The following is a 27,157-nucleotide window of genomic DNA, read 5'->3' on the forward strand; positions in this document are numbered from 1 at the left end:
AGCTTGCCCTGGGAGCAAGGAGTGGGAGCAGAGGTTGCAAATACCACTGTGCCTTGGGGAGCAGTGCTGCACAGTCCCAGTGCAGGGTGAATGCTGCCAGGCCCCTTTCTGCAATGGGGCTCCCCTTGCCCGCACTCTGGCCCTGCACGTGGTTGCTGGAGCTTGGCCATGTGTGTGTGGCAAGTCCTTGCCTGTCTCACGTGGGTGCTTGCCCTCCTCAAACAGCCTGCTCCTGGCCTGCAGCACTTGGTGGTTTGTGGGTTTGCAGTGTCATCCATGACCTGCTTGTAAGCGCATGTGGGTGGTTTGAGTGTCCCTGGGGATGTGCTGTGGGGTGCCCCCAGCACAGGGAAGGGAGCACGGGCACCGAGCTGGGTTGGGCACTGGAGCACCGGTCCTGGGGCTGCCGTTGTGTGGCCTGTCCCTAACCCCCTCCACCTCCTGCAGTGTCCTGCCAAGATGGCGAGTGACCCCAGGGCAGAGCCTGATGCTGAGGATGCAGCCGAGGCTGAGGAGGGTGTCTATGAGGAGGTGGTGCCCTGCGACAGGATGGAGCTGAGCCAGCGGCTGGCCGTGGAGGAGCTCATCACCACCGAAGCCAGCTACGTCCACAACATCCAGCTCTGTGTGTCGGACATCCGAGCACACCTCCAGAAGAAGCAGGTGAGGCAGGAGGCATCCCCCTACCCAGGGGCTGGGGACTGCAGCATGAACCTCCTGAGAGCTGCAAGATGTCCAAGATCACTGCAGGGAGGTAGCCACATGCTCACCTTCTACCTTCCTGGTCTCCCTCAGTCAACTAAGGTCTTGGGTTGGGTGGACATTGGGTCAGACCCAGTACAGCCATCCTATGGCTTTAACCCTGCATCTGTAACATGAAGAGCCCTCATTGCCCCACTTACGAGCACTGGCAGGTCTCAGCATCTCGAGTGCTCCTAAAACAGATTGCTCCAGCTCCTTGGGTGTCATGTGGGGCAGCTGGAAGGACACAAGTGCTCAGGAGGGCATGAGTGCCTCCAGAACACGTGGTCCACCTCTGCCTGTTGTATTTAGCTTACCTTGGGGCACCTTTGTTCCCTTCAGCTGCCTGATCTTGACCTGGAAGGACTCTTCTCTAACACTGATGACATCCTGCACATGTCCAGACGGTTTCTGAAGGGTCTTGAGGACACAACCACGGCCACCAGTGAGCAGGAGCAGCTGTTCTGCATCAGTAAGTGGTACAGCATGAGAGCTGACCTGTGCTGTTTGGCACTGCTCTGCCAGCTTCACTCTCCCAGCAGGCTGGGGAGAAACCTCTGCCTTTCCCTGAGGCCACAGGAAAGGACCATCCTCTCCCACCTCACTCTCCATCCCCAGGCACACTGTTCCAGGAGTTCAAGGAGGAGATGGAGACCACCTACAAGATCTACTGTGCCAGCTATGAGCATGCCCTCCTGCTGGTGGAGGGCTACCGCAAGGACCCCAGGCTGCAGGAGGAGATCCTGGACACTCTGAACGCAACAGTGTAGGTACCTGCTGCTGAGGCCACCGCTTCCCTCTCCCTGTTTTACCTACTGGCCTTGCCCTCCTTCTATCTGGACAAGCTGCTGCATGGACACATGCCACCAGGCAGAGTTTAATTTCATGGCCATTGCCTTTTTGGCACTGCCTGGTGCAGTCCCTGGCAGCCTGTCCTGCATTCTTGCTGGGTTGGTGGGCTTTTATGTTGGACCCCAAAATAAGGGATGGGGTGCCACCCAGATCTCCTGCCTGCTCCACAGTCCAAGAGGCTGTGCCCACAGAGGACACATGTCCCCCAGCTTGACCAGAGGGACACCTGCCAAACCCCTCCTGAACTATTAGAGGGGTCACAAACACCATCAGAGAGTAGGACAGGAGCAGCAGGAATGACCTCAGAGGAGGTGCTGGGATCTGTTTTGCCTACGGGTCCAAGGCAGCAAAGCTCCCCTGCAGATGGAGAGGTGCTGCTTTCCCCCTGGAATGCTCACAGAGAAGCTGGGGGAACAGCAGAGCAGGGGGCAGCCCTCAGTGCCAACCCTGAGCGATCCCCTCTCCATCAGGCCTCACACGGGTGCATCAGACCTCAGCTTCTTCCTGGTGATGCCGGTGCAGAGGGTCACCAAATACCCGCTGCTGCTGGGGAAGATCCTTGAGAACACCCCCCCCAGCACCAGCGTGTACTCGGCGCTGGAGGCAGCCGCCCGTGCCATGGCCCAGGTGAACACCAACATCAACGAGTACAAGCGGCGCAAGGAAGTGGGTGAGTGGTTGGGGCACGGGGCAGGCAGGGGGCACAGGGTCTGGGCAGCCCCAGCCCAGTCGTCTCCCCTTGGTATTGCACTAATTCCCACTTGAATCAGTCCAGGCCTCTCCTGCCTGTGGAGCCACTGACTAGTGCAGGCAGAAGCCAGCACTGCTCTGGTCCTGCAGATGCCAAGCTGGGCAAGACCCAAAGGCTGCAAGAGCAGGGTGGTGGGGAGGGGTGGGCACAAAACCAGTGTGTCTGCATTGCTGGAGATGAGGAACAGGAAGGAACAGTCGTGCCCTTGGGATAGAAGAAGTCAGGCTCCCCACAAACAGGGGCTTATTCTTCTTTTCGGTTTCCCTTGTACTTCCCCCGGGGCTTCCCTTTTCTTGATGTGGGTTGTGCTCATCCCGTTGATCACGACCTGTCAGCTCGGGGCCTCACTGCCTGCTCAGGCTGCTGATGATGCTGCCCTGAGGTTTCCTCTTCTGACCTTTCCTCCTCTCACCTCGTGTGCCCCGACCCGAGGCAGCAACCAAATACAACAAGGCCGAGCACCTGACGCTGCGGGACCGCTTCGCTCGCCTCAACACGCACTCCATCGCCAAGAAGACCTCGCGGCTGAGCCGGCTCTTCATGCACGAGGCCGGCATCGTGGCCAAGGTGGGCAGCCCTGTGCCCACGGACCGGCTGCCCCTCCTCGGGTTGCCTCCGGGGCCGGACGGGAGAGCGGAGCAGGGCGGGGTGGCCGATGCTGACACCCAGTGGCCGGTGCTGTCATGGGAGCTACAGTTCCATTTGGAGCAGCGCTCCCCATCCCTCATCCCAGGCAAGGGTAGGAGGGATGCAGGTACACACCTCCCTCCCTGCTTCAAGGCATTGCAGGGGAGCACTTTGCCCTCCAAAGGGATCTTTGGGCACCCCAGCAAAAGGAAAGGCACCCCAGTGTTCTCCATCAGCAGCGCACCAGAAGCTTTGTTTCTAGCTGCATCCTGAGTACACTAGATTTCAGGTTCCTGGCCCCTCTCAGGGTCTCCCCTGCTTGTCCCAGCACTGTGAGCTTCAGGCAAGATGCTGTTTGTGTTGGTATTCAGTGAGGGTCATCCTCTCTGTCAAGGCATCACCTGGCCTGCCCACGCTGCTGCTAAGCTGTCCCTTGCCTTGCAGACTCGGGACAAGGAGTATGATGACCTGGAAGAGAAGTTCCAGTGTGTGGTGTCTGCCGTGACCGCACTGAAGGAGAATGTGGCATCCTACCTGGGCCATTTAGAGGTAAACCCTTGACTGTTTGCAGGGGCTTGGCCCCGTTCAGTCCTCAGGACCTGTTTCCTGGGGTCATAGAATACTTTCAAGCCCTGTGGAAGCCCATAGCAGTTGGGGATGTTCAGGGACTTGCATCTCTCAGCTGAAGGGCACTGTTGTGCTGGCGACTTGCACAACATCCAAGGATTGCTCAGGTCCAGGGGAGCTTAAAACAAAATGAGGCTTTGTCAATGCAGTTTGAGCTGGGTGTCATTTGAGGATAACCTGTCCTTAAAATGACCATTATTCCTAGGTGTTAAACAGCTGAAAAGGCCAAGTGTTGTTCAGCTGGGGAATTGCTGTGTTAATAACAGGTATAAGGCAGAAATGTCTCCAGATCAGGCCTGATGACAAACTTCCCCTCCTAAATCACCTGCGTCAGTAGCAGGAGAGGCAGGAAGGAGGCTGCTGCCCAGGGTTAACATTAGAGCAAAGCCTCTCAAAGCTGAGGTCTCCTTCCAGACCATCCCTGGCCAGTTTTCTTTCCCACCAGTCTCCCCCTCATTGCAGAGATAGGGAGAAGGTTTTGTTCACAAATACAAGAAGCTCCAGAGCTGCTGGAGCACCAAACCTAAACACCAAAGCACCAGGCAACACCAATTTGGGACAGGCTGCCTGGGGCCACAGGGCAGCCTTGGCCACCTTGGGGTAGGAGTAACTTGAGCTGGTACTTAGCAATGTATGACCCCTGCTTGAGCAGAGATGTTTAACACCCAAGCAAGTTCCCTCTCTTGCAAACTGGAGTAGCCCAAGAGCATCCATCCCACCGGGCTGGAGCACCCAGCCAGGACCATTAGCATGTCTTTGGGAACACAGGGTCAGGTTACAGACAGGTCAGTCAGTGGTGGCAGACTGCAGGTCAGCTCTGACGGCTTTCTCCCTTCCAGGCGTTCCTGTTGCCCACCCCACAGCAGCATGAGCTGGAGCTCACCGAGGGACCCGCGCTGCAGTACCGCCGCTTTGCACAGCACCTCCACGGCACTGCTCTCCCGGAGTTTGTGAGTGCTCCTCCTGCCAGGGGAGGTAGGGCAGCCAAGAGCTGAGGGGGATCCCAGAGCAAGCAGTGGCCTCACCAACAGGGACGCTCCCCTTGGGGGCTGAACACTGCAGGCAGAGCTAGGCAACAGGATCAGCAGCAGCCTCAGACACATGGAGTAAAGAGCCAGCTCCAGCATCCATCCATAAAGAAAAGGCAAAGGCAGAGCCAGAGGCATGGCTAGAACACAACTCTAAAGCCCATCAAGGGCTGGAGACAAGCTATAATGCCCAGCTGATGGGTTTATCCAAGAGCTAAGCTACCTACAGCAGGGATCCAACATTTAGCTAAGACACAAAACCCAACACATTCAGAGCAGTAACAAGGAGAAGCGGGAGGCCTTTAAATGGGTTGTGAGCAGGGTGGAGGCCCCAGATGAGGCTGGTTTGGGCTATTAAAGGCTGTTTGTGCCTTCAGGATCCTGACATGTTGATGCTGGACATGCAGGTAGGGCTGCAGTGGAGGACAGGGTGGTGGGAAGCCCAGGGGTACAGTTTATTTGGCTTACACAAGGCTTCTGCTCCCAAATCCAACCTACCCATGCTTTGTGGGCATCATGCTTTATGTTAGAGGGCCCAAGACCCTCCATTTGTCTTCTCCTACTACCACTGCTTGGTTGTCCAGGACTCCCTATTGGGTGATGGCTGTCCCCCCTGAATGCCACTGGGGAAGTGTTCCAAGCAGTGAGGAGTGTAGCAGGACAGCTTGCACCCCACATCTGGGTGCCAGCATCCCCAGGGAGCACCAGCATGGGGAGGGAGGGTGGCTGTGTGGGGTAACCACACGAGTCTGGAATCATGGTGTGTGTAACTGCTCTCTACCGGGGTTTGGTTTAGTTGGAATCCTGTGTGCCTCGAGTGTGGATGCCCCAGATGCTCCCTGCTCCACACAAGCCCTCCAACAGGTCCCCAAGTCTTTTCTTCTCTGTAAGAGCAAGCCCCATGCATGGCACCCATCCTGTCTCAGGGCTCACATGGATGCGTGTGTTCTCTCGCCCCACAGAAGCGGCGTCTGGACAAGCTGGTGTGCCAGCCCCTGTGCAGCCTCTCAGCCATGCTGGTGGGGCCGCAGCAGCTGGTGAAGAAGCGCCTGGACAAGCTGCTGGACTACGAGGAGATCCAGGAGCGGAGGAGCGAGATGGGCAGCGTGACGTACGACGAGGAGGCCGCCATGAACACCTACCTCGCCATCAACGCGCTGCTCGTGGCCGAGCTGCCGACGTTCAACCAGGCTGCCCTGCAGCTCCTGGGGCAGATCCTGCGCTCCCTCAGTGCCCTGCAGGGGGACTTGGCTGCTGAGGTCCTGCACCAGGCAGAAAAGGAGCTGGAGCAGGTGAGAGTGCCCAGACTGGCGCACGTGCTGAGCCAGACCCACTGCTTCAGGCCTGGGACATCACTCGGACATCAGGGCACTGATTTGCTGTAGTCCAAGCAGCTCCTCGCCTACCATCTGTAGGGATCTCTCCTCTCCTTTGGTTGGGAGAAGCCAAGTTTTCTCTTCTTCACTGCCAGGAACTGTCCTGCTTTCTCTTAGAGAACACCACTGTTAATTTATTGATGTGCTCCCTGAGAGATCAGTGTTTTAACTCTGAGCTTCTGAGAGCTCTGTGCTGGGAAGGCAAGGAGGAGACAGACAGCTCCTGGACAGAAGAACGAGCATCCCTTCACCCCATCCACTGGGAGATGTCTCCCAGGACTCCCCACTCTCTGAGACTGACGTTTGCAATTGCAGTGGTTCAGGCCAGTCCACAGCCCTGGGGTAGAGCATGGCCCTGAGCTAACCCATGATCAAGACAAGAACAAGATGCAGCCACATGGAGGCAGCTTTCATACACACCTGGTTGTGAGGCTGGTTGCTCCGTCTGGGATGCTCATGCTGCAGACATCTACCTTGGAGCTACATCTACCCATCTTCATTTATAAAGAGGGAAGGGTTGTGGCCTCAGGGCACGGCAGCAGGACTCAAGGATTGCTCTGGTGAGCTGGGGCCACCCCAAGAGCCCCATGTGTGATGCTCCTGCTCAGGGAAGGTTGCTCAAAGCTATAGAGGAGCAGCTTTGATCCTAGGTGCAAGGTGCATCTTTAGTGACCAAGGCTGTTCTCTTGCTTTCTTGCTCCATTTCTTTTGACCCTACCAGCAGTTCCAGCAGCTCTTCCCCCGCCGGGGCCCTCTCTGATCTCAGTCTGTCTCCACAGATGCCCCACGGCCGCATGCCCCTGCCCAGTTTCTGGAAGATGGTAGAGGACGCCCTGCAGCAGTCTGGTGCTCAGCTCCATGCTTTCCAACAGACGTTTGACACGGTCACACCAAGCCCTGTGGCACAGGTAGGAGCTGAGAAGGGGATGGCTCAAGCCACATGGATAAAGAGGAAGGGCTCTGGCTTCCCAGTGCAGCTCAGAAAGGGGCATGGGGAGGGGGGTGATCCACAGCCACTGTCTGAGCTCTTCTGGTTTTGGACACTCATCTCCAAACCCTGAAGCAGAGCTTCATGTGAAGGAGTTTCCCCTCTTCCCTCTCAACCTGTTGTCCTGCAGAAAGCAGAGCCCATGTAAACGCCTCTGTCTCATGGGGTGCTTCTGTGTCTCTTGCTCCCCCCCAGCCTCTGAACCCCGCTGAGGAGCGGAAGGTCCTTTCCCTTGTGAGCAAGCACGGCCCGGACAAGCTTTACCAAGTGACAAGCAACATCAGTGGCAGCAGAGACTTGGACCTGACCTTGCAAAGAGGACAGGTTGTAGCTCTGCTGCAGAGTGTGGACACCAAGGGGAACACGAACAGATGGCTGGTAGATGCTGGAGGTACTGTGAGCGCTATGGGGAGCCTCTCCCCACCTCGGCACCAGGGTCAGAAACCAAACCCGAATCACCTCTTCACCTTGGATGAAACAGTGGGCCATTTCCCCCTGGGTCTTCCCCTCCAGGGCTTGCTCAGCCCAAAACCACCTTTGCCTTGCCAGTTACACCCATAGCCATTAGCAGTGAAGTTCAGGTTTCCCCATTCATTCCCCAAGAGAGCACTCTTGTTGTGAATTGTTGTGGATGGGAAAGGAGAATTGAGAATCCCATGCACACAGAGACATCTTGAAACCCCTTTCTGGGTTGTTTTGCTGCTGGACATCCCCAGCAGGGCCCCATGACCTGTGTGTGCGCTTATTCTCCAGGTCCCCGAGGGTTTGTGCCTGCTGGAAAACTCCAGCCCTACTGCCCAGCACAAAGCCAGCAGCCTGGGATGCAGATGCTGACCCTCGAGAGTGGCACAGAGAGAAGGAGACATTCGCATGCATCCCCTGCAGTTCCCAGGCCACAGGTGCCCACGTTCACCCCAACCTACCAGGTAAGAGTGGGGACCATTCCTAGCAACCCCACCAGCTCCATACGAACCCTTGTGTGTGCAGGCAGTGGGTGGGAAGGTGAACTTGCTTCTCCAGCACATACATGGTCATACATGTGCAGCCATGTGCCAAGCAGGGGAGGGTCACAGCCTGGCACTGTGTGCCCTGCGAGGCTGGTGTCTGCCCTGTTGGGACCTGGGGATGGACAGGGCTGTGCTTGGTGTGGTCCCCAGTGTCCCTGCGCCCATGGTGCTGCTGCGCTGCCCTCTCAGCAGCGGCCTCCTGCCATGTCTGTCCTTTCCCCTTTCATGTCCTGCAAGGGCTTCCTCCCTCCTTCCCCTGCCTTTTGCAGGTGGTCGCTGGCTTCTCCTTCGCAGCCAGGAGCCCGCAGGAGGTGACCCTCCAGGCAGGGCAGCCCGTGGTGGTGCTGGAGCCGCACGACAAGAAGGGGAGCAAGGAGTGGAGCCTGGTGGAGGTGAATGGCCAGAGGGGCTACGTGCCCTCCAGCTACCTGGTGACTGTCCCTGTGCAGGAGCCCACAGGCTGGAGCTTGCCTGTGTGAGCACCCAAGGGCATGGGCTTCACTGGATGAGAGCGGTCTGCCTGGCACCTGAGGACTCGTCGAGGGAGATGCTGGAGGGGGGTGACCCCCGCCTGGGAAGGAGCGGGCAGAATAAGGCCCAGGGGACACGGGTGTGAGGGATGGTGGTTGGGAGGCACTTTCTGATGGGTAGGCGTGAGGGTGCCGTGTCCCATGTGTGTTTGCACAAAGGGGAGCAGCACGAGGGAGTGAGGGCAGGATGGGGCTGGTGTTTACCAGGGGTTTGCTGAAATCCGTGTCAGTGACAGGTCCCTCGGGAAGAGGAGACAGCGCTGTCCTTGTCCCCAGTTAGGTCAGGATGGGGCTGCAGAGGGGCCTTCAGCCCAGTGGGGAGCAACTGAGGCTCTTGGAAAGAGGCTCTTGAGACAGTGCTGATGTGAGCGCAGAGACTGAGGTGGAGCACCCCTGGAGACACAGCTCCTGCTCCTCACCAGGCTCTGCACCTACCTGAGTGCCCACCCCAATGTGCCACTGTGGTCCCTTTGTCGGAACAGCCTTCACATCATGCTATGAAGGGCACAGCAATGCCAGCCTGTGCCTGACCACACTGCCAGTGGTGGGAAGGTGCCAGGCTCTGTCCCCCCAAGCCCTCCTGGCCACCAAGCATCACTCCTGACCTTGGTTTCCCATGGCAATGGGGCCTCACTTGGAGCACTGTGTACAGTTCTGATGTCCTCAATGTAAGAAAGACATGGAGCTGCTGGAGGAAGTCCAGAGGAGGGCCATGAGGATGACTGGGGCTGAAGCACCTCCTGTATGAAGATAGGCTGAGGAAGCTGGGGCTGTTCAGCCTGGAGAAGAGAAGGCTGCATGGAGACCTCAGAGCAGCCTTCCAGTATCTGAAGGGGGCTACAAGGATGCCAGAGAGGGACCCTTCATCAGGACTGTAGCGATAAGACAAGGGGTGATGGGTTCAAACTGAAACAGGGGAGACTGAGGTTAGCTATAAGGAAGTTCTTCCCTGTGAGGGTGCTGAGGCACTGGCACAGGGTGCCCAGAGAAGCTGTGGCTGCCCCATCCCTGGCAGTGTTCAAGGCCAGGTTGGAAGGGGCTTGGAGCAAGCTGCTCCAGTGGAAGGCGTCCCCATCTATGGCAGGGACTGGATGATCTGAAGGTTCTTTCCAACCCAAACCATTCTGTGATGCTGCCGACCCATTTGGGAGGCGCTTCGAGCAGTAGTGATGAGAAGCGCTCCGTGAACCCCAGATGCTGGTCGGTGACCGGTGCGCTGACATTACAACATCTCAGACCGTGGCTCTGCCGCACCGTGCTGGGGCTCGGGCCTCGCGTGGGGACCGGCAGTGTGCCCGTGCGGCCGCGAGGTGGCAGCACTGCCCGCCCGCAGGGAGCCGCCGAGGGGTTCGTGCGCTGCGCTCCTGCGGCCCTGGGGCTGCCGCACAGCCGCGGTGCGACACGGTCCGTGGCCCTGCGGGAGAACCAGCTTGTGTCAGTTCCCGACCTAAGGCTCGGTGGGGGGATGAAGGCAGCGCTGCCTCCCACACTGCCTGAGGCGTCACAGCTCTGTGCCTCTGTTTCCCTACGGCTTTCTCTAATGCTGTGCTGTTACACGGCGCTGATGGGGCTCAGGGCAGTGAGCTGTGCCCACACGGTGTCAGAGGGGAATTCGGGAGCTCCCGGTTGCAACCCTGCAGTTGTGTTTGGAGGGCAGTGGGGCAAGGAGGCACAGCTGATGCAGCAGCCTGGCATTGTCCTGCTGCCCTTGGGCTCTACGGATTCCTGCATCAAAGGTGCCATGGGCCGGCTGGCGAGCGCTGGCATGCCGGCTCCCGAGCCCCTCCCATAGGGAAGCAGCCAGCCTGCTGCCCACGGGCCCTCTCCGGCGGCAGGGCGGCTGTGCTGGTGCTGCTCTGTGGGCTGGGCAGAGGGGCAGAGCTCCGTGTCCTTGCCTGAGCTTGCACTGTGTGGGGAGGGATAGGGTGGGTGCCAGGCAGGTGGGGACAGGCCCCAGGCACTGCTGTGCACCCCACACGTGGGTTCAGGTGCCTGCTTTGGGCAGAGCTGCCTATGGGGCTCACCCTCCTGCTGGGTCCTGGGGCTTTATCTGCTGGGGGTTTGGAACCTCTGCCCGGCTGGTAGCAAAGACCCCAGAAATGCTCATCCATGGGAAACGTGGGAGGGGACGGCAGTGTTGGAGCAGGGACATTGCCTGGGGATGCTTCCAGCCTGGATGGGCTCCTTGGGACACAAGGGCAGGCCGTGGGGAAGAGGGCAGCTGCACAGGGTCTGTGTTTCTGAGGCTCGCACCTCCAGCTCGCTGCTGATGGCTCCTGCAGGCTTTTCCATTCCTGATCAACTCCCATCAGGTCAGATTTCCCACGGGTCACCTTCCTGCCTGCATAGTGCAGGTGCAATCAGCCCCGCACCGGTGCAGGAGGCAGTGGCTGGAGCAGGTCCCGCTCTGCAGCCGTGGGTGCCAGGGACCCTTTGGAAGGTGAAAACAGGACAAGGAGAGTGAGAAACTGCAGCTGCCTGAGCCCTCCTCTGCCTGCATGAAGCAGACGTGGGGCGGGCAGGACTTGACAGGCGGCTTTATAAAACTGGTTGTGTGCTCTCTATCCCACTCATCAGGGCTCTGGTTTCATGTGTTCTGGAACAGCAGCTCCCCTTTCCCCCCCTGCAGCCATGGACAGTGCTGCCAGTGTGGCCAGAAGGAGCTCTGTGCCCTGCCTGCAGCAGGCACAGGGGGTACAGGCTACTGTGAGGTGTCCCAGACCCTCACTGCCTCTCCCTGGCAGGCTCTACCTGTCCCATGTCCATCTATCAGCGCTTGCTGGGGCCAACAGGCATGAAGGACAGGGTGGAAACAAGCCATGCACATCCAGCAGGAGATGGACGTGAGCCCCACACCAGGCTCCGCGGGAGGTGGCAGCACACTGGGAACAGGATGCTTGTGTCAGGCGCCAGCTGCCTGCCCAACTCCAGATAAGGTGGTTGTGCTCCAAGCTGGGTGCAGCCGAGGTGCCAAGAGGCTCTGTAGTGCGGTGCTGAGCCAGTACCAGCACCAGCACCCTGCCCAGCGGCGGTGGCACCGGTGTCCTACCTACCCCGAGGTCCCCGCAGTGGCTGTGGGTGTCCCCACTAGGAGGGAAATGAGCTCATGTGGCTCCTTTAGTCTTTGGACCCAAAGGGGAGAGCTGGGCCCTGCTGTACCCACTGGTCCTGCTGCTGATCTCGATGGCCATGGGACTTGACCCATGGGGTAAAACCTCAGCACGTGGCCTAGTGCTTGGCTGCAGGACTTGGAATGCCGACATCCCTCACTTCTCCCACGATTTCACCCAATCTTATTGCACCCGCTGCTGCCCCACGCCTGGAATTCTCTTCTTACCGGAGGGTATGAGGCTCTTCCAGCCTAAACACGGGGTGGATAAAGGGCACAAGTGTGCCTTTAAATAGCGGGTGAGGACAGGCTCTCACTGAAGGAATGCTCTGGCTGGCCTGGTGGAACACGCTTGTGGCCGGGGGCACGGGGGGACAGCCGGGCAGGGACGGCTCCTCGCCGGGAGGTCAGGTCAAGGTGAGGCATCGGGTGCCACTGTGCCGTGGCTTGGCAGCACGGGAGCAGAGCCGTGCAGGGGTGGGAAATGCATCCCATGCTGAGGGATACAGACGGGCCGGTCTGTAAGGTGCTGCAGAGCCGGGTGCTGCTGCCTGCAACCTGCCCATGGACCCGCACAGGGCCTGGCGATGGCAGAGCCTGGCTGCAGGAGCAGTGTGCCAACAGCTCGGGTTGTCCAGGAGCGGCTGCTGCACTCCTGTCCTGGCTGATTCATATCCTGGCCATGCAGGCACTTGGACAGCATCCACCTGCGGGGTGTGATAGAGCACGGCCGTGTCCCTGCGGTGCAGGGCGCCAGCCTGGCCGTGTGCTGGTGAGCAGGAAGGTGGCAGCTCACCCTGGGCTCCCCCTGCCCTGCTGGGTATGATGCTCTCTGGGGACATGGCACCAGCTGTGGGCAGAGTGTGGAGCTGCAAAGCACATCTCCAGATGGAGACACGTGGATTGCAGGAGGATGGATGTGCCCATTGGGTCTGCTGGGGCACCCGGGTCTGAAAGGAAAGTGACTGCAAGAGAAGCCACAAACCCAGACCCGTGACCTCACTGCAGGGTGCCAGAAGGGGAATAGGGATGCAGCAGGGATGCAGAGCGCAGGGAAAGAAGGGATCAGGGGCAGCCCAGCAGGAGCTGAAGGGCTCTGCCAGCCAAACAGGGCAGTGCTTGCAGGCATGGTGCTCCAGTTCACCCCCACTGTTCCCAAGCACCCGTCTGTGTGTGTGAACAGCGTGGCCCATGAGAAGCAGCCCCCAGCAGCCTGCCCTGCTCACTGTGCTGCAGCCGTGATCAGTATGGTACTGCATGGACTGAAGGAGGGCTGAGCCCCACTGAGAGCAGCCGTGGGGCTGCAGTGCAGATGCATCAGTGTGAGCAGCAGTGCTCACTCCAGACTTGCGCAGCCAGCACCTGAATTGTCTAATAAAGTGTGAAATTGCTTTCATGCTCTGCTACCTTTGCTGAGATGGACCGTCATTACAGCCCCCCCTTCCCAGCCGGCAGCCGGCTGGTGCCAATGTGCCTGCTGTCATGGTACTGCCAGATGAGCCCCTGGCTAGAGCTGTGCCTGGCACAGGGATGAGCATCCCTCCCTCCTCCTCCTCAGCCCCTCCACTGCACCCGCCCCAGGGGGTGCATCCCCCTTGACAGGGATAAATCTCCGCCATGGGGCTGGGGGCTGCAAACCCTCTTCTTTAACCTGAATCAGATGCCCTGAAATGCAAGGATCAGCTCAGGTCTGAACCCTGCCCTCTTGGCTGCTGCCAGAGCCCTGCCCTTTCCCAGGAAGGGCTGGTGGCGAATGTGCCCATCAGATACAGCCCTCAAGGAGACAGGGCTCTGTCTGGCTGTGCCAGGAGCACCTCAGACCCTCACCTGCGTGGTGAAGGGCTCCCACCTTGGCAGGGACAGAGGGACACCGAGGCTCCCCCCGGCTGGTGGGTGACTGATTGCTGCTGAGCCACCTGGATGTGCACAGGAACTGCTCTGCAGCCTTAATAACAACCATCCATCATCCTGCTCTGGGCTGTGGAAGGCTTTCCAGGGCTAGGAAGCTCGGTGTGGGGGGACTGTGGTGCCAGCAGGGAGGCTCCCCTCTAGGGAACACGGAAGTCTCTGCTCTGGCAGTGCCTTCCCTCCTATGCTGCCTCTGCAAGGGCGATCCCTGCCCAGGTACAAGGGAAAGTGTCAGTTTCTCAATGCTGGCACCGTGCCGGAGTGCCTGGGTCTGTGCAGACACTGGTTTGGGGGGGAGACGGGGCCATCTGGGAGCCCAATCTGTGCACGGGGTGCTCCTTGACCAAAAGCATCCTGCAGGTCCCTGTGCCCAAGGGCCAGACCTGAATGCCAGTGAGCTGCTGAGTGGGGCCCAGGCAAAGAAACCTCCTTTGGGCTCTCTGCAGGGCTCAAGATACTTTGCCCCAAGGAAATGGTGCCACCTTTTCCCAGGAATTGATAGTTAAACCCTTGATCTAGTTACAGATTTAGCCCACAGGGCATGCCTGGGTAGGAGAACAATGCTGTTAGCACTGCCACTTGCCCAGGCAGGGGGGACTAACCCTGCTGCGCCCTGCCTGCAGCTCACCCCCACTGGCAGAGCACATCCCCACATCCAGACCCTGCTGTCAGTGCACAGACACCATGGCCACAGCTCTCACAGCCCTTGTGCCTGCATCCTCAGGGTGGCTGCACACGGTTGTTGCAGCAGTACTTGAGCCTGCAGCCGCTTCCCAAACACATCCCTGCAAAGTCATCCCAAACACAACCCTTGGAGCATCTCTGGGGGGCTCGTGCCCCCCGAGGCTGCAAAGGCAGCTCTGCCTTGAGCCATTTTGGGCACTGGGGCTCTGGAGTTCACCTCTGCTCATGTCCCTGTGTGAGCGCAGATGAACCCCCTGCCCCAGGGAGAAGCTGTGTGTGTGATCCATGCGTGCCACCAGGCTCTGCCATCGTCCCCTGCCACAGCCAGAGCTGCCATTGCTGATCCTGCTTCTGAGCCGGCCTGAGCCCTGTGGCTACAGCCTCCAGCCCCGCAGTTCCATGTCCAGGTTTCCCTCATTGTACAGGGAGGACTAAAGGTGCTCCTGAGCACCAGACAGCCTGGGCTCTGCTCTGCTCTGCAGGCACCATGGCTTGCTCTCAGCCAGCTCCAAGCCATGCTGGCTGCTCACCAGAGGCATGGCCCCACTGTGGCTCTAGGGAGACCCCGAAGGCAGCCCTTTGCTGGAGCAGAGGCCACCAATGCAGCATCAGGAGCCATTCCAAAGCTCTATCCTTGCATCATGCACTGGAGGCAGAAAGGCTGCTTAATTCCCACCTCACCTCCCCACTGCCCAGAGCCACCCCATCTGCTACAGGGAGCAGCGGGGCGAGCAGCACTCTAACCCAGCAGCATTCCCAAGCCCTCCTTCATCAGCATTCCTCCTCTCCCAGCCTGCACAGCCTGTTCCCATCGCCCCGAGTGTTAATTGAATTACTTCCCCCCGAACTGCCGCAGCTTCAGGGGCTCGAGCATCTGCACACACCACAGGCAGCCTGCTCCGTGCTGGCTCAGCCCTTCCCTGAAGGATGAGCCAGCTGCGGGAAGGGGAAACGGACCTGGCAAAGGCAAGCCCAGGTTGGTGTGAAGGTGCAAATGGCCCCGTGGCAAAGACTTAGGGTGAAGGGAAGGGAGTCAAAGTGTAAATCAGCAGCCCCAAGAGCTGTGGGACCCCCCAGTACGGTCTGTGAGTGTGGGAAACCTCCTGCTGCTGCTGCTGGAGCCATCGCTACACCCACCGTCAGGCAGCAGTCCACCGAGCCGTCAATCCGAGACATCTCTGCTTGAAAGAGGTGATTTGTGAGTCTGAAGTTTGCCTCCTTTGGGCTGCACCCAGCTACAGCTACAAGCTACAGGCACGAACCCCCTTTGTGTGCCCAGCCCGCATCCTGGCTGGGATTTACCTCAAACAGCCCCGGGGGGGAGCGGCTGGGCGCGGATGGGGGAAGGCTGTCTGCTGTTTGTTTTTTACTAATGAAGCCCCATAATCAAATCATTTCAATTTTAATTGTGAAGCCAGCAGGCAGATTTCTGTCTCCAGATGGGACGTGATAGGAATAGTGGGAGGCTGGGCACTTTCTGCTGCTCACCTTCATACTTGGAGCAAAGCTGATGGGAGCATTCCTGGAGAGGTTTCCACCCTGCCTTGGAAGAGCCTGGTCCCCAAGGGCTGCAGGGACCATGTGAGCCCCCTTGGCATCATTCAAGCAAACTAGGGAGAGAGGGGTTCCTGCACTCTAAGCCATTCCCTGGTGGGAGCTGAGGTGCATGCAGATGCACTGCCAGCACAGCCTGGAGCTGTGAAGCTGTGCCATGGCATTGAGATATTCCTTGGAGGACCAGACCAACAGAACAGCATCCCACCTGCACCAGCCAGGCCCAGACCTTGCCTGGTCCAAACCCCACTGCTCCTGTGGGCAAAGAGCAGCAGAGCCTTTGGGCTTGGACAGGGAGTGACAGCTTTCCTAAGCACCTGGTAGGCAATTTGGCACTTGAGCTGGGGTCAGACCCAAAGCTAACCCCAGGGAGGATGTGCTGCCGCTGTATCTGAGATGTTTCCCCTGCTTCATCTCCCGCCTCATGAAATCTATTTGTGGCTTCCACTTCCAGCCTCATCTTTTGGGTGTTTGAACTTTGGGAAAAGAGAAAAATAAAGAAACTGGGTCATTTTCTATTTATTTGGAAGAGCGGAGATGTTAGCCCTCCAGCTGCAGAGCTCTGCTCACGTCTCTGCAGGGCTTGATGAACTTGGAAGCAAGCGATGGGGGAGAGGAGAAACCTCACCAAAGAAAATGTGTGTTTTGTACAGCTTTTTGTTTAGGCTCGGGGGGGAACAGGGTGCAGTGAGATTGGGATTGCCCTCCCAATCCAAACCAGCTAATTCAGGCTAAACACATCTGTTTGTTTCTCGTGATGGAGAAACGCGGGCAGGAGGGGCTGGGCTGCTCTGGGACTGATTAACGTCCCCAGGCTGGGGCAAGGGATAGGCAGGCACAGGTTCCAGCTGGAGGTGTCAGGGGAAGGAGGGGGGTTCCTCTCCTCCCATCAGAGAGGTTTATTCCTCTCTGGAGAGGACGATGTCAGCGGGACAGGGCAGTACAGCACGATCTGGGCTGTATAACATACCTAGCGCTCTGTTAATGCAATTGCCATAGCCATAATGGGGCAGAGCCATCTCTTATCGGGGATGGCTGCTTCTCCTTTCACCTCCCCAAGCTGCTGCCCTCCTGTGCCCGCAGTCCCACTCCCATTGCTGACAGCATTTCTGAACTCTCCTGGAAGGGATCCAGGCTGGGGGACTTTGGGCACTGAGCAGCCACCAGCATCCCTGCGCCCGGGCCTCTTTGCTCATATCTGCTCCCCCTTTTCATGCCTGAGTCATCAGAGACGAGAGCATCAAATCAGAAACAAAGTCATTAACTCACTGAGCAAATACAGATCAAAACCCTCACTTCAGCTTTTGAAACCGGAGCCCTGGCTCCTCGGGGCTTTAAGTGGTGTTTTCCCTCCTCCAGCCTTCCCATAGCCATAGGTCTGCTCCAGCCCCATACAGGTCGCAGGGGCAGGAGTGAGACACGGAGCTCAGCTTGCCCTGCAGCACCCCATACGCTTGCTGTGGATATAGCTCTCCAGCCGGGATGGCACAGCCACATGCCCTGCTGACAGGCTGCAGCTACATGATACCACTGCAGCATTCCCAGCCCAGGCTTGGGCATGCTGTGCACACCCAGCAGGAGCAACATGTCCCTCTCCTCCCTCTGCAGCACCCATCCTTGCTGCCAGTGCAGCACCCTCTGCCCAGGGCTGGGCACATCCCCAGCACATGGTGCCTTGTGCATGGCTGCAGCTCACTCACTCACTCACTCCATCCCAGCTGGTCTGTGCTGATTTGTTTCTTTCCACCATGGGATGGGAACCCCTAAGCTCACCCTTGCCCGCAGCTGCACTGGGGCTGCAGGCAGTGTTTCACCAGCGGCTCCCTGTCTGCTGCTGGAGAACCGCAGCGGTGCCCGGCGTGCCGCTGCCTGCTCCCTCGTGCCGGCAGCCGCGTGGGAAAGCAGGGCTGGGGTTAAACAACGGCACCAGGACACGCGCCAGCAATTGCCTGCTCATGTGAGCGCACGAGGAGCCCCAAGGCGCCGCTCGGCTCCTGCTGGGGTCCCGTGGCTGCACCAAAGCCCCAAACCCGTCACAGTGGGTTTATGGGGGGTCCGGGGGTGCACGGCTGCCTGCAGCCCTGCCCCGGGGGCTGAGCATCCTTTGGCACAGGGGCCGTGTGTCCATGCAGCCATGTGGTGTGGTGCTGGGGGTGGTCTGGGTGGATGCCCCTGCGGCATGGGTCAGCCTCAGGGTGTGAGGCACCATCATGAGGACATGGGAATGAGCCAGGAAATGGGAATGAGGTGGCGGGGGGGGGGGTGGCACCAGTAACCAGTGCAGTGGCCAAGCACATGAGGCTGAGGATCCAGGCGGCCCTGCACAACCCGCTGCACCAGGCAGGGACGAGGCATCATAAGGGGGTTGAAACCCAGTGTGAAGCCCAGTGGGTTTAGCCCCCACAAGCAAAGAGCAGCCCCCAAGTACCATACCCCTGGGGGCAGCCACTTAGGTTTAGGAGGCAGGACAAGGGATGCTGGTTGTGTTGAGCTTGCTGGAAGACTCATTCCTCTATCACCCATGGAAATAGCCCGGGACAGTGCCTGTGGACAGCAAAGGAGGGCAGGCATGAGTGTGCCGGGAGGGATCAGCTGCTGGGAATTTAAATGACCGCCTGTGAATGCTGGTTTTGTTTTGTCCCAGCCGTTGGCTGCTCTCTGCTTTGGCCAGGCAGCATTCAAACACAGCCGAAACAGGGCCCGTGCCTGCAAACAGGGCTGGTTTGGAAAACCTGGGGAGAAGCTGAGCTTGAGAGGAGCCCTGGAGCAGCATCCTGCCCTTGTCCAGCCATGGAGATGGCCAGAGTTGCAGTGGCGTGGAGCTGGGATGGGCTATCCCTGGGACCTCAGGTAAAGCTTTACTCCCATCTGACAGAAGGAATAGCAGGGGAAGAGATGCTCAGGAAATGAGCAGGGCTTCCTGCTTGCTTCCTTCATGCTTCCTGCATGCTTCCTGCATGCTTCCTTCATGCTTCCTGCATGCTTCCTGCATGCTTCCTTCATGCTTCCTGCATGCTTCCTGCTTGCTTCCTTCATGCTTCCTGCATGCTTCCTGCATGCTTCCTTCATGCTTCCTGCATGCTTCCTGCATGCTTCCTGCATTCTTCCTGCATTCTTCCTGCATGCTTCCTGCATGCTTCCTTCATGCTTCCTGCATGCTTCCTGCTCGCTTCCTGCTCACTTCCCACTCCCCTGCCTGATGGGACACTGCTGCTGGGCTGGACTTTTCCAGGGACAACCTGGGCTTAAAGATCCCAGCTTGGCTGCAAGCCTGGGACATGAACACTGTCCCGTGATGCACCACGGCTCCCTGGGCAAGCAGAGATGTCACCATGCACCATGGTTTATGGTCTCAGCCCTGCACTGCCTCGATGCTGCCAGGTCCATGCCCTGGAAATGCAGTTTCATCTGGACAAACAGCATTTCCTATTGCTGTTGCTAACGTGGTATTGGTGCACTGCAACATAGATATTTTAATAGCACACAGTTCTTTTGATGAAGCGGCTTTAACAAACTCCTTCCCAGCATTGTTTATGTCATATTTGCTCATTTATGCAAGCAATAAATTAAATGAAGGATCTTAAACATTTAGGAAGTAACAAGAAGTGCCCCTGTGCATTAACCCCCATCAGGCACTGCTTTCCCTTGCACATCCACGCACTGCCAGATGTTTCCTCCTCTGCCCATGTGGCAGTGCAGGCTGGAGGGGGGTTCTGCCAGCCCCACATTCCCGGGAATGCCGACAGTTGTGACAACCACTGCAGGTTTATTTTTACCATACCGACAATGCCGCTGCTTAGCTCAGCTTTTATTAGACATAAATAATGCTTTTAAAGCGAAGCTGGCACCGGGGCAGCAAACGGTGGCAGAGGCCGGGGAGGCGGCGCTGGGGGTGATTTATGGGGTGTTTCCAACATCAAAACTGCATCAGTTCCCATGTCAAGGGCTCTGCCAGGGAGTGTGGGAAGGATGGAGGTGCCCAGTGCCACCTGCAGCCTGGTGGCTTGTCCTCAGGGGACACAACCCACACTGGAGGGAGGTCTGACTGCAGCCTCATGCTCGCCGCAAGCCAGGCTTTGGTGGGCATGTGCATGGAGCCCTCCCAGCCCCTGGCTCTGTATCCATCCCTCCTTCAGCCGTTATCTCCTTTGCCTGCCTCTAGTGTGCCCAGCTGGGTGATGAACCCGTTCATCTCCAGGGTAGTTAAACAGGGCACATGGTGTACCCTGATACACGGTCTAGGCTGTCCCTGGGGCTTCAGCAATGTCATCACTGCACCACGCTGCATGGGCACAGAGTGGCCCAGGCACATTGGTATCATATATAATCTTCCCTTGTATCACAGCCTGCAGGATGAGGCTTGTGGCTGGAAGGTTGTAGCCCTTCGCTTGGAGCTCATCCAGACAGCACTCAATGCCTAAGCTCTCCCCACTTCCTGCTCACAGCGACCAGAGGGAAGAGTAATGAGCAAAGTCCCAGGCAAACATTTTGGGAATCAAAACCCTCACTCTCTGAGTGTGGTTTGGCTGAGCAACTTGATGGGGGATGGTGCACGCTGCATGCACAGACTGGGAGACAGAGATGCTGCCCCACAGAGCTTGCAGCGATCCACTCTGCCAAGGGAGAAAGTGCTGCCGCACACTGCTTTGCTCCCTTTATCCCGGTCCCTCCCCTGCCTTTCCAGGCCACAGCGTTTTCCAACCTCTGCTTTATCCCATCTCTGCTGCCTCCTTTCCAGCACTACCAGCATCGCTAATAATAACAGCTCTAAATTCTCCTCGCCTGGCACTCAGCTGGTGTCAACGGGAGCTGTGCAGCCTCGCTGCATCTCCTGGTGCCTCCATTGGGACTGTGTGTGTGCACCCTTAAATCCACACCGCTCCCCACTGTGCAATTGGGGTGTTTGGATGCAACATCCAACCCCCTGGCTCTGTGCTCATGAGAATATCATGCCCGTCCCTGCTGCAGGCAGAGGAGCGAGGCGGCTGTATTCCTTACCTCTCCAAGGAGCCGGGAGTGCGGAGCGAGCTGGAAATAGCCCTGGCTGACACAGATACCTGTGCAGAACAGCAGGGCCCTGCTCTTGCCGTGGTAATTGCATACTGCATGGAGATGAGTCACCCGCAGCCCTGCTCCGGCGGGCAGCACGCAGCCTCCCTGCTGCATGGCGCGGGCAGGATTCGCCATGCTCAAGTTGGTACCGTGTGCCTGGGAAAGTGCTGCACGTCGTCGTCCCCCCCCTGAAGTGAGCAGTGAGCAGCAAGGATGTCAGGGAAAGGATGGGAATGAGAGCATCTTGCAGCTTTTTAAGCTCTCGAGATGCTTTCAAGTGCCAGGAAGACTGAGTGAGCGGTGATTTTGCTGCATTATTTCTGTTGCTAGCATCTCTGTGCGGGGAGCTCCTGCATGCAGAGTGGCTGCTTGCTGCAAGCAGGCATTCACACACTGCCTGGTTGTGGGGAGGGCTGAGCATCACCTGTAAGAGACTAAGGACCACTCTGGGACCAGCCCTCAACCCTTCCCATAATGGGGACCAGGGGCCTCTGAGATGGGCCCCCCTTATCATAGTCACTGATACAACCATAACCGAAGCAGCTGGAGAAGGAAGTGGTGTGCTGGCTCACCATGAGCGCCTCGTGGTGAGCCACAGCAAGAAGGCCCCATCAGCAGAGCTCTCCATCCTCCTCCTCATCCTCTGCCCCACGGTGGGGGGCTCAGGGCTGCCTCACTGCTGGCAATTGCACTACCAGGAGGACATGAATAAATAATTAGCCAGCAAACTTCCACTGGGGAGCTTTGTTTCTTCTCCTTCAGCGGTGCTGCGGGTTCAGAGACCAAAAACCAGGGGAGAGCGGCTATCTCCAAGCAGAGGGCCCGGGGGGGATGGCATTTTCCCTGCCAGGCTGGCAGCTCCCTGAGCTCCTCTGCAGCTGACTTCACATATCAAAGGGATGTAGGAGGAAGGAGGAGGAATAGGTAAAATCAATGAGAACCTATTTGGCGGGATTAAAGACTGTGGTTTTATTTATAGTGCTGGCTGGAGCTGAAGTGCCTCCTGCCCAGAGACATGGTCCTGAGGTGCTGAGCAACAGCAGAGCGGTGTCTGCGCAGGCCCAGGACATGTGCCAGTGACTGCTGCCTTGGCACCCCTGCTTCCAGCCCCACTGAGCACACAGCCCCATCCCCAAAGTGCTGCGGGCAGCTCTGCTCACCAGGCTGGCAAAGGGAGCAGGAGGGGATGCTTGGCAAGGGGTTTGTGCTCTAACAACAGTGCCTGCGGTCAGGGGGAGCCAGGATCTGACAACCAGCCCCTTCCCATCGCTGGGGCCCAGGCTGGGGTTGCAGTACGTGGGGACAATGATGGCCTATCACCATGGGGGATGCTTGGGTAGCTGGTGAGGAGGGCAGGGGATGTAGTGTGGAGAGAAAGCTATTGATGGGGGCCCGGGGACAGATGGGGACAGCCTGGCTGGTGGTTGCCTTGGGCTGGGAGCCACAAGGCAGGAAGATGCCCGTGGACATCCCTGCCAGCAACGGCTGCTTGAGGAACAGCAAGTCCTTGCTTGGCAGCACTGGGGATCCAAAGCAGCTCCCTTCACTGCTTACTCCCTTGGCCAGCTCGGATGGTGCAGGGGGTTGGGATCCGCTCTGATGATCATGGCGTGTCTCCAGGAGAACACAGTTAAACAGAAAGAGGAAGAGGAAACTGTGATGGCAGCCCCCAGACTCTGAGCATCCTCCAGGGAGAGGCAGGAGGAGTTGCCTTGCTTGGAGCCAGCATCAGCAGAGGAGGATGAGGTCGATCTGGATCTCAGCCAGCCTCCCCCCTGCCCCATGCTCTCCACATGGAGCAGAGCAGAGGAGTGTCCAGCAGCAGGATGATGGGGATGGAGGAGACACCCCAGCTCCTGGTGCTGGGCAGGGATGAGCAGGGAGGAGAGGCCGAGCAGCATCACCAGGACCAGAGGCAGAGGGACGAGGCAGGCCAGTGAGGGGACAGCATGGTGGCATCTGTGTGCTGTGACAGACACCATCAGTGCAGTGTGAGAGCCACCAGTGACACGGTGCAGCAGGGAAGCAGAGTTCAGGCACAGCAGAAGAGTCAGCGCAAGGGACACGTGCGTTTGGTGCAGCACCCTTTGGTTCCTGCATGCAGGGTCTCTGACAGAGGGTTCCTTCCCTCAGATACAGCGAGGGATGCTACTGGGCTCTCATCCCCAGGCAGAAGGGCCATGTGCTGCTTCCTGTGGCCAAGTGAGTCACTGGAACGCCATAAGGAGTCAATGGGCATCCTGGTCTCCTGGCTCATCCCACACTGCTGGTGGGCAGCATGAGCCATTGCGCAGGAGCCTTCCCTGTGCTGCCTGGACTCTGCTGCTTGCTCCGGGAAATTCCCATCTGTTTCAATAGCTCATCCACAACCCCCTTCATACTCCTTTGCCACCACATTTCTCTCTTCACAGGTTTCCTCTGCAGTAACTGCATGGCTTTAGCTCCACAGCAAAAGGCTGCAGTTTTGGAGAGGAGCAGGCTGCAGAATGGGGCAGAATGGAGCCCTGTACATCATCACCCTGTGTGTGTGTGTTCCCAGCCTCAGTGCTGGCCATGGGCTCCTCTGCTGGGCTGGAGCAGCCTGAGTGAGTCTCTGCTCCATGGAAAGATTGTTGTGGCAAGCCCAGTCTGGTGGCATGGGATGGGACCCTCTGCCAGGTACACTCTGGGGAGGGGAATGCCATAGGCAGATATGGTACCTGTGAGTGCCTGCACAAGGGGCTTTGCTGACACAGCGGAGCACTGCTCCAGATGATGCGCGGGGATGCTGGAATGGGAATGACAACCTTTGAATGAGCACAGCCCCAGCTGTACAAGCTGGAGCTCAGAGCCAGGACCCCAACCAGCACCCACTTGTACTCTGAAGCCACTCTTTTTTACTCCAAGTCTCCTCCAGCTCAAGAGGCCACATTCTCAGCCCTACGGACGTCAGCCTGAGAGCAGAGGGGCAGTTTCCACCCAGGCTGGTGGGGAGCGAGGGGCCATGCTGCCCAGTGATGCATGCCCAGGGGTTCACTCCATGCTGGCACTAAGCACGATGGAGCCCTCCTGTCACAAACGGAGGAGGAAGGGGAGGCAGGAGCCCCCAGGGAACGCAGCTGATCAGGAGCCACCAGACACAGAGAGCGGGGAGGTAAAGCGACACGAGGTCCCTGCGCTGGGTGACTCCAGGTGAAGGACAAGGCTGAGCCGAGTGCCAAGCGGGGCTGAGGGGAAAGAAAACCAGAGCTCATGGAAAGGAGCCAAGCACAGCAACCCAGTGAAACCCAGTGGCACGGCACTGTAACCGCTCCTGCCCCGTGGGGAGCGGCGCCTCCCATAACAGCACACATATGAATGAAGGCTGCTTTAGGGGAGGACTTTGGGAAAGCCTGGGGGCCCCCACCATCACAGAGCCCCCTTCCCCGGGGCCCCACACAAGTTCTCCCTGGGGCCACGTTTAATGCCGGTGCCATGGGGTGTCTGTCCCAGCGCGGGGGGCTGGTGGGGACCCGCCATGTGCAGGGGATGGTGTAACCCGGAGGAGCCCCATTTGCCGCTGCCTCTCACTGCCCGGTCCTTACAACATTTTCCCATCCACAAACAGGGGCAGCTGCAACACGAGAGCGAAGGAGGGAGTGTGCACAGCGCGGGGTGGCTCCTGCCCAGCCGCCGCTCATTGGCTCCTGCCCCTGTCCCGCAGTTGGCCTTTGGCAGGCTGAGGGTACCTTCAAACCCTGTCCCCTCCTGACCGCTGGCCCAATGACACTACTCACTCTCTGCTGCTTTGAAAGGGCAGTTGCGGCTTTTCCTGTTATATTTTACCTCGGTAACATTATCCTCGGCCTCTCCAGGGTTAGCATCGTGTTGCTGCGGCTGGCTGCAGCGCCGGCACCGTGCCATGGAGCCAGGGCTTGCATGCAAGGGGTGGGCACGGGGGGACTTATTCCTGCCCGGCTGTGGATGACACCCCCGTGTGTATATAAACACAGGGAGCAGCAGAAGCCGGAGCTCTGGCAGCTCTCCTGCTCCCAAAGCTCAGGTCGGGGTTAGGAGGAAAGCTGTGAGCTCTTAGCCAAACTGTGTGTCCCTCAGTGTGCAGACAGGGAAGGGTGCATGCACACAGGGAATCTAATGTCCCATCCACATCACTGCACTGAAGTACAGGAGATCGGACACTCTCGACCCACGGTGGGTATTTCTGAGGCTGCCACATGACTGCCTTCTAAAGGAGGTGGACACACCACCAGCTTTGCCTCTCTCTTGGTGCTTTTGAAACCCTTTTCATGAGTGTTATTCAGCCAATCCCCCCTGAAGCTCCAGGGCACAGGGAAGTGGTGTGACCTCTGTTCTATAGGTGAAAAACCCCCAAAAGGCACAGAGCTGTGTGAAAGTCCAGAGCAGTCAGGAGTATAAGCTGGAACATGTTAATACCAACTTGCAGCCACATCAGCAACTGCACTTCGTCCCCCAGGACCCCACTGAAACCCAGAAGTAGCAGCACGTCCACCCCAGTGAGATGCCCTTGTTTCTGCCATCCTCTGGGCTGGAAAGGGCTTGTCTTCTTGGGTTAGAAAGCAAGGAGAGAGGAATTATGCTAGCACACACACCAGAAGGGAAAAGGTATTTCTGAAACACACAGCTATGCATAACTTGATTTCAGAGCAACCATTCACTAGTAATTCCCATGAATGGTTGCTTCCTATTTGAGTACAACTGGAATAAAGCAAATCACGAGATACTCAAGTAAGAACCTCACCTTTTGTGCAACAAATTCCTCCTGGGAGACCATTTTTACAGTGAGGCCTTCCACTCCTCTGGTGGGGCAAACATCCCTCCTGTTCCCAGCCCACCTCCTCTCTCCACAGCACTAGCTTCTCCTGCAAAGGATGGACTAGGGGGAGAGCACATTCCAGGTTACTGGCCAGCGGGGTCAACTGGGAACTGGAGCCTTATCTGTAAGGAATTGCACGTGCTCCAGAGCAATGCAGTTTCCTTCTCCAGGCCCTTCCGATGCTGCTCAGCCCCGCTAGAGATGCGCATCCTGGCAGCGGGGCTGCTGGGCCCAGAGCTTCCACCCCTGGGGAAAGGAGCTTCCTTGCTGCAGCTTGAAAAGCACCTTGGGTACCTGCTTCAGTGCTTCACAGCAGTAATCAGCAATGAGAAAGAGTTGATGGCAGCTTCTTTCCTGCTTTACCCCATCCCAGCAGCCCCTGCCCCCAGCTCTCATCCGCCAAACAGCACATGCTGCCTGATGACATCTTTTGGTGCAAGGCTGAGGATCACCAGGGAAAACCCGATGTTGCTACATTGCCTGGTCTCCACAGCATGTCCTGAGCCAAAGGGAGGCCGGAGGGCTGGAAAGAGCTCTCGTTTTGAAACACAGGCAAGGCAAGAACACAGGCAGCAAGCCTTTCCTACCAGGGGAAGAAGCACCTTCTGCTCACCCATCAGAGTTTGACACGGCTCTCTACCTAACTCACTCCATATCACTTTGCTTCACCAGCCATTTGCACTGATCCTGCAGGCCCATCTGAGCCACCTGAGGGGATTTGAGGATCTGGAGCCATTAAGCTGTAGGTGTTGCCACTTGGTTCATTGTGTATCATCTAATTCAGGCTGCAGGGCCAAGCCCTGCTCTTTCCCATGTAATTGCTGTGGGTAAGTAAATAGAACATTCATGAGATTTTTGGTCCCATCATTAATTATTTCTGAAAGGGCTTTTAGCATACATCTCAAAATCTCAGGCGGACAAGTGACGTGCACGACAGCAAGATGCTTGCAGCAGCAGTGGGCATCGAGGAGAAAACAAGGGAAACCTGAAGATCTTTTGCTCCTTGGTGCTCTTTGCTCTTGGCCACCTGGTCCCAATCCAGTGCAGACCCATCGAACCTGGATGTGACCCTCAGCCCAACAGGGTTTATATGGTTTATATATCTCATATATATATATATACATATATATATATATATGTAGTGATGTAGGGACTGTTAGGTGCTGCAGGGTATCCCCATTTTTAAGGGCTGTCACTCCTCAGGTGTACACAGCGGTGCTTAAAGTGGGTGCATGTCCCATGGGAAGCTGCCGCACGTGTCTGCCAGCCCCATGAGATGACCCCCCCGAGCCTGGATGTGACCCTCAGCCCGATGTGCTGCACACAGGCTTCACGTGGCTCAACGGGGCTGACCCAGGGGCTGTCGGGGAGCCCCCACTTCTGAGGGCCGGCAGTCTCTGGGTGGCGGAGCGGTGGGCACGGCTCCCGCTGGACGCTGCCGCTGCCCCATGCGCACCCCGCGGCCGTGGGGGTCCCCCCGCCCCGCTCCCGCTGCCGGCGGGCGGGGGCT

At 58.1% G+C, this 27,157-nt stretch overlaps 1 protein-coding gene across 2 annotated transcripts; it reads left to right on the forward strand.

Moving 5' to 3' along the window:
* Positions 1–421: 421 nt before the first annotated feature.
* Positions 422–9,231, forward strand: ARHGEF37 (Rho guanine nucleotide exchange factor 37). Of its 2 annotated transcripts, none has more exons than XM_061372853.1 (12): positions 422–663; positions 1,084–1,213; positions 1,360–1,507; positions 2,064–2,263; positions 2,781–2,911; positions 3,416–3,520; positions 4,438–4,548; positions 5,589–5,918; positions 6,782–6,910; positions 7,186–7,381; positions 7,744–7,916; positions 8,267–9,231. In XM_061372853.1, the coding sequence occupies exons 1-12, from the start codon at positions 460–462 to the stop codon at positions 8,474–8,476; spliced, it is 2,067 nt and encodes a 688-aa protein (XP_061228837.1). In that variant the 5' UTR covers positions 422–459; the 3' UTR covers positions 8,477–9,231. The 2 variants fall into 2 exon arrangements, with proteins under 2 accessions (XP_061228837.1, XP_061228838.1); XM_061372854.1 differs by having other exon boundaries at positions 2,064–2,259; positions 2,777–2,911.
* The last annotated feature ends 17,926 nt before the right edge of the window (positions 9,232–27,157 follow it).

Source organism: Neopsephotus bourkii, unplaced genomic scaffold, assembly GCF_033783945.1.
Source record: "Neopsephotus bourkii isolate Nb327-2 ecotype Australia unplaced genomic scaffold, CSIRO-AGI_Nbou_v1 NB_1622, whole genome shotgun sequence".
Lineage (NCBI taxonomy): Eukaryota > Metazoa > Chordata > Aves > Psittaciformes > Psittacidae > Neopsephotus > Neopsephotus bourkii.

What these genes read in the sequence shown, in the direction of transcription:
- ARHGEF37 (XM_061372853.1), top strand. Translation starts at nt 460, where the DNA reads ATGGCGAGTGACCCCAGGGCAGAGCCTGATGCTGAGGATGCAGCCGAG. An exon ending in CAAGCGGCGCAAGGAAGTGG is followed by an intron (nt 2,264 to 2,780) that starts GTGAGTGGTTGG and finishes GACCCGAGGCAG; the next exon opens with CAACCAAATACAACAAGGCC. An exon ending in CCTACCTGGGCCATTTAGAG is followed by an intron (nt 3,521 to 4,437) that starts GTAAACCCTTGA and finishes TCTCCCTTCCAG; the next exon opens with GCGTTCCTGTTGCCCACCCC.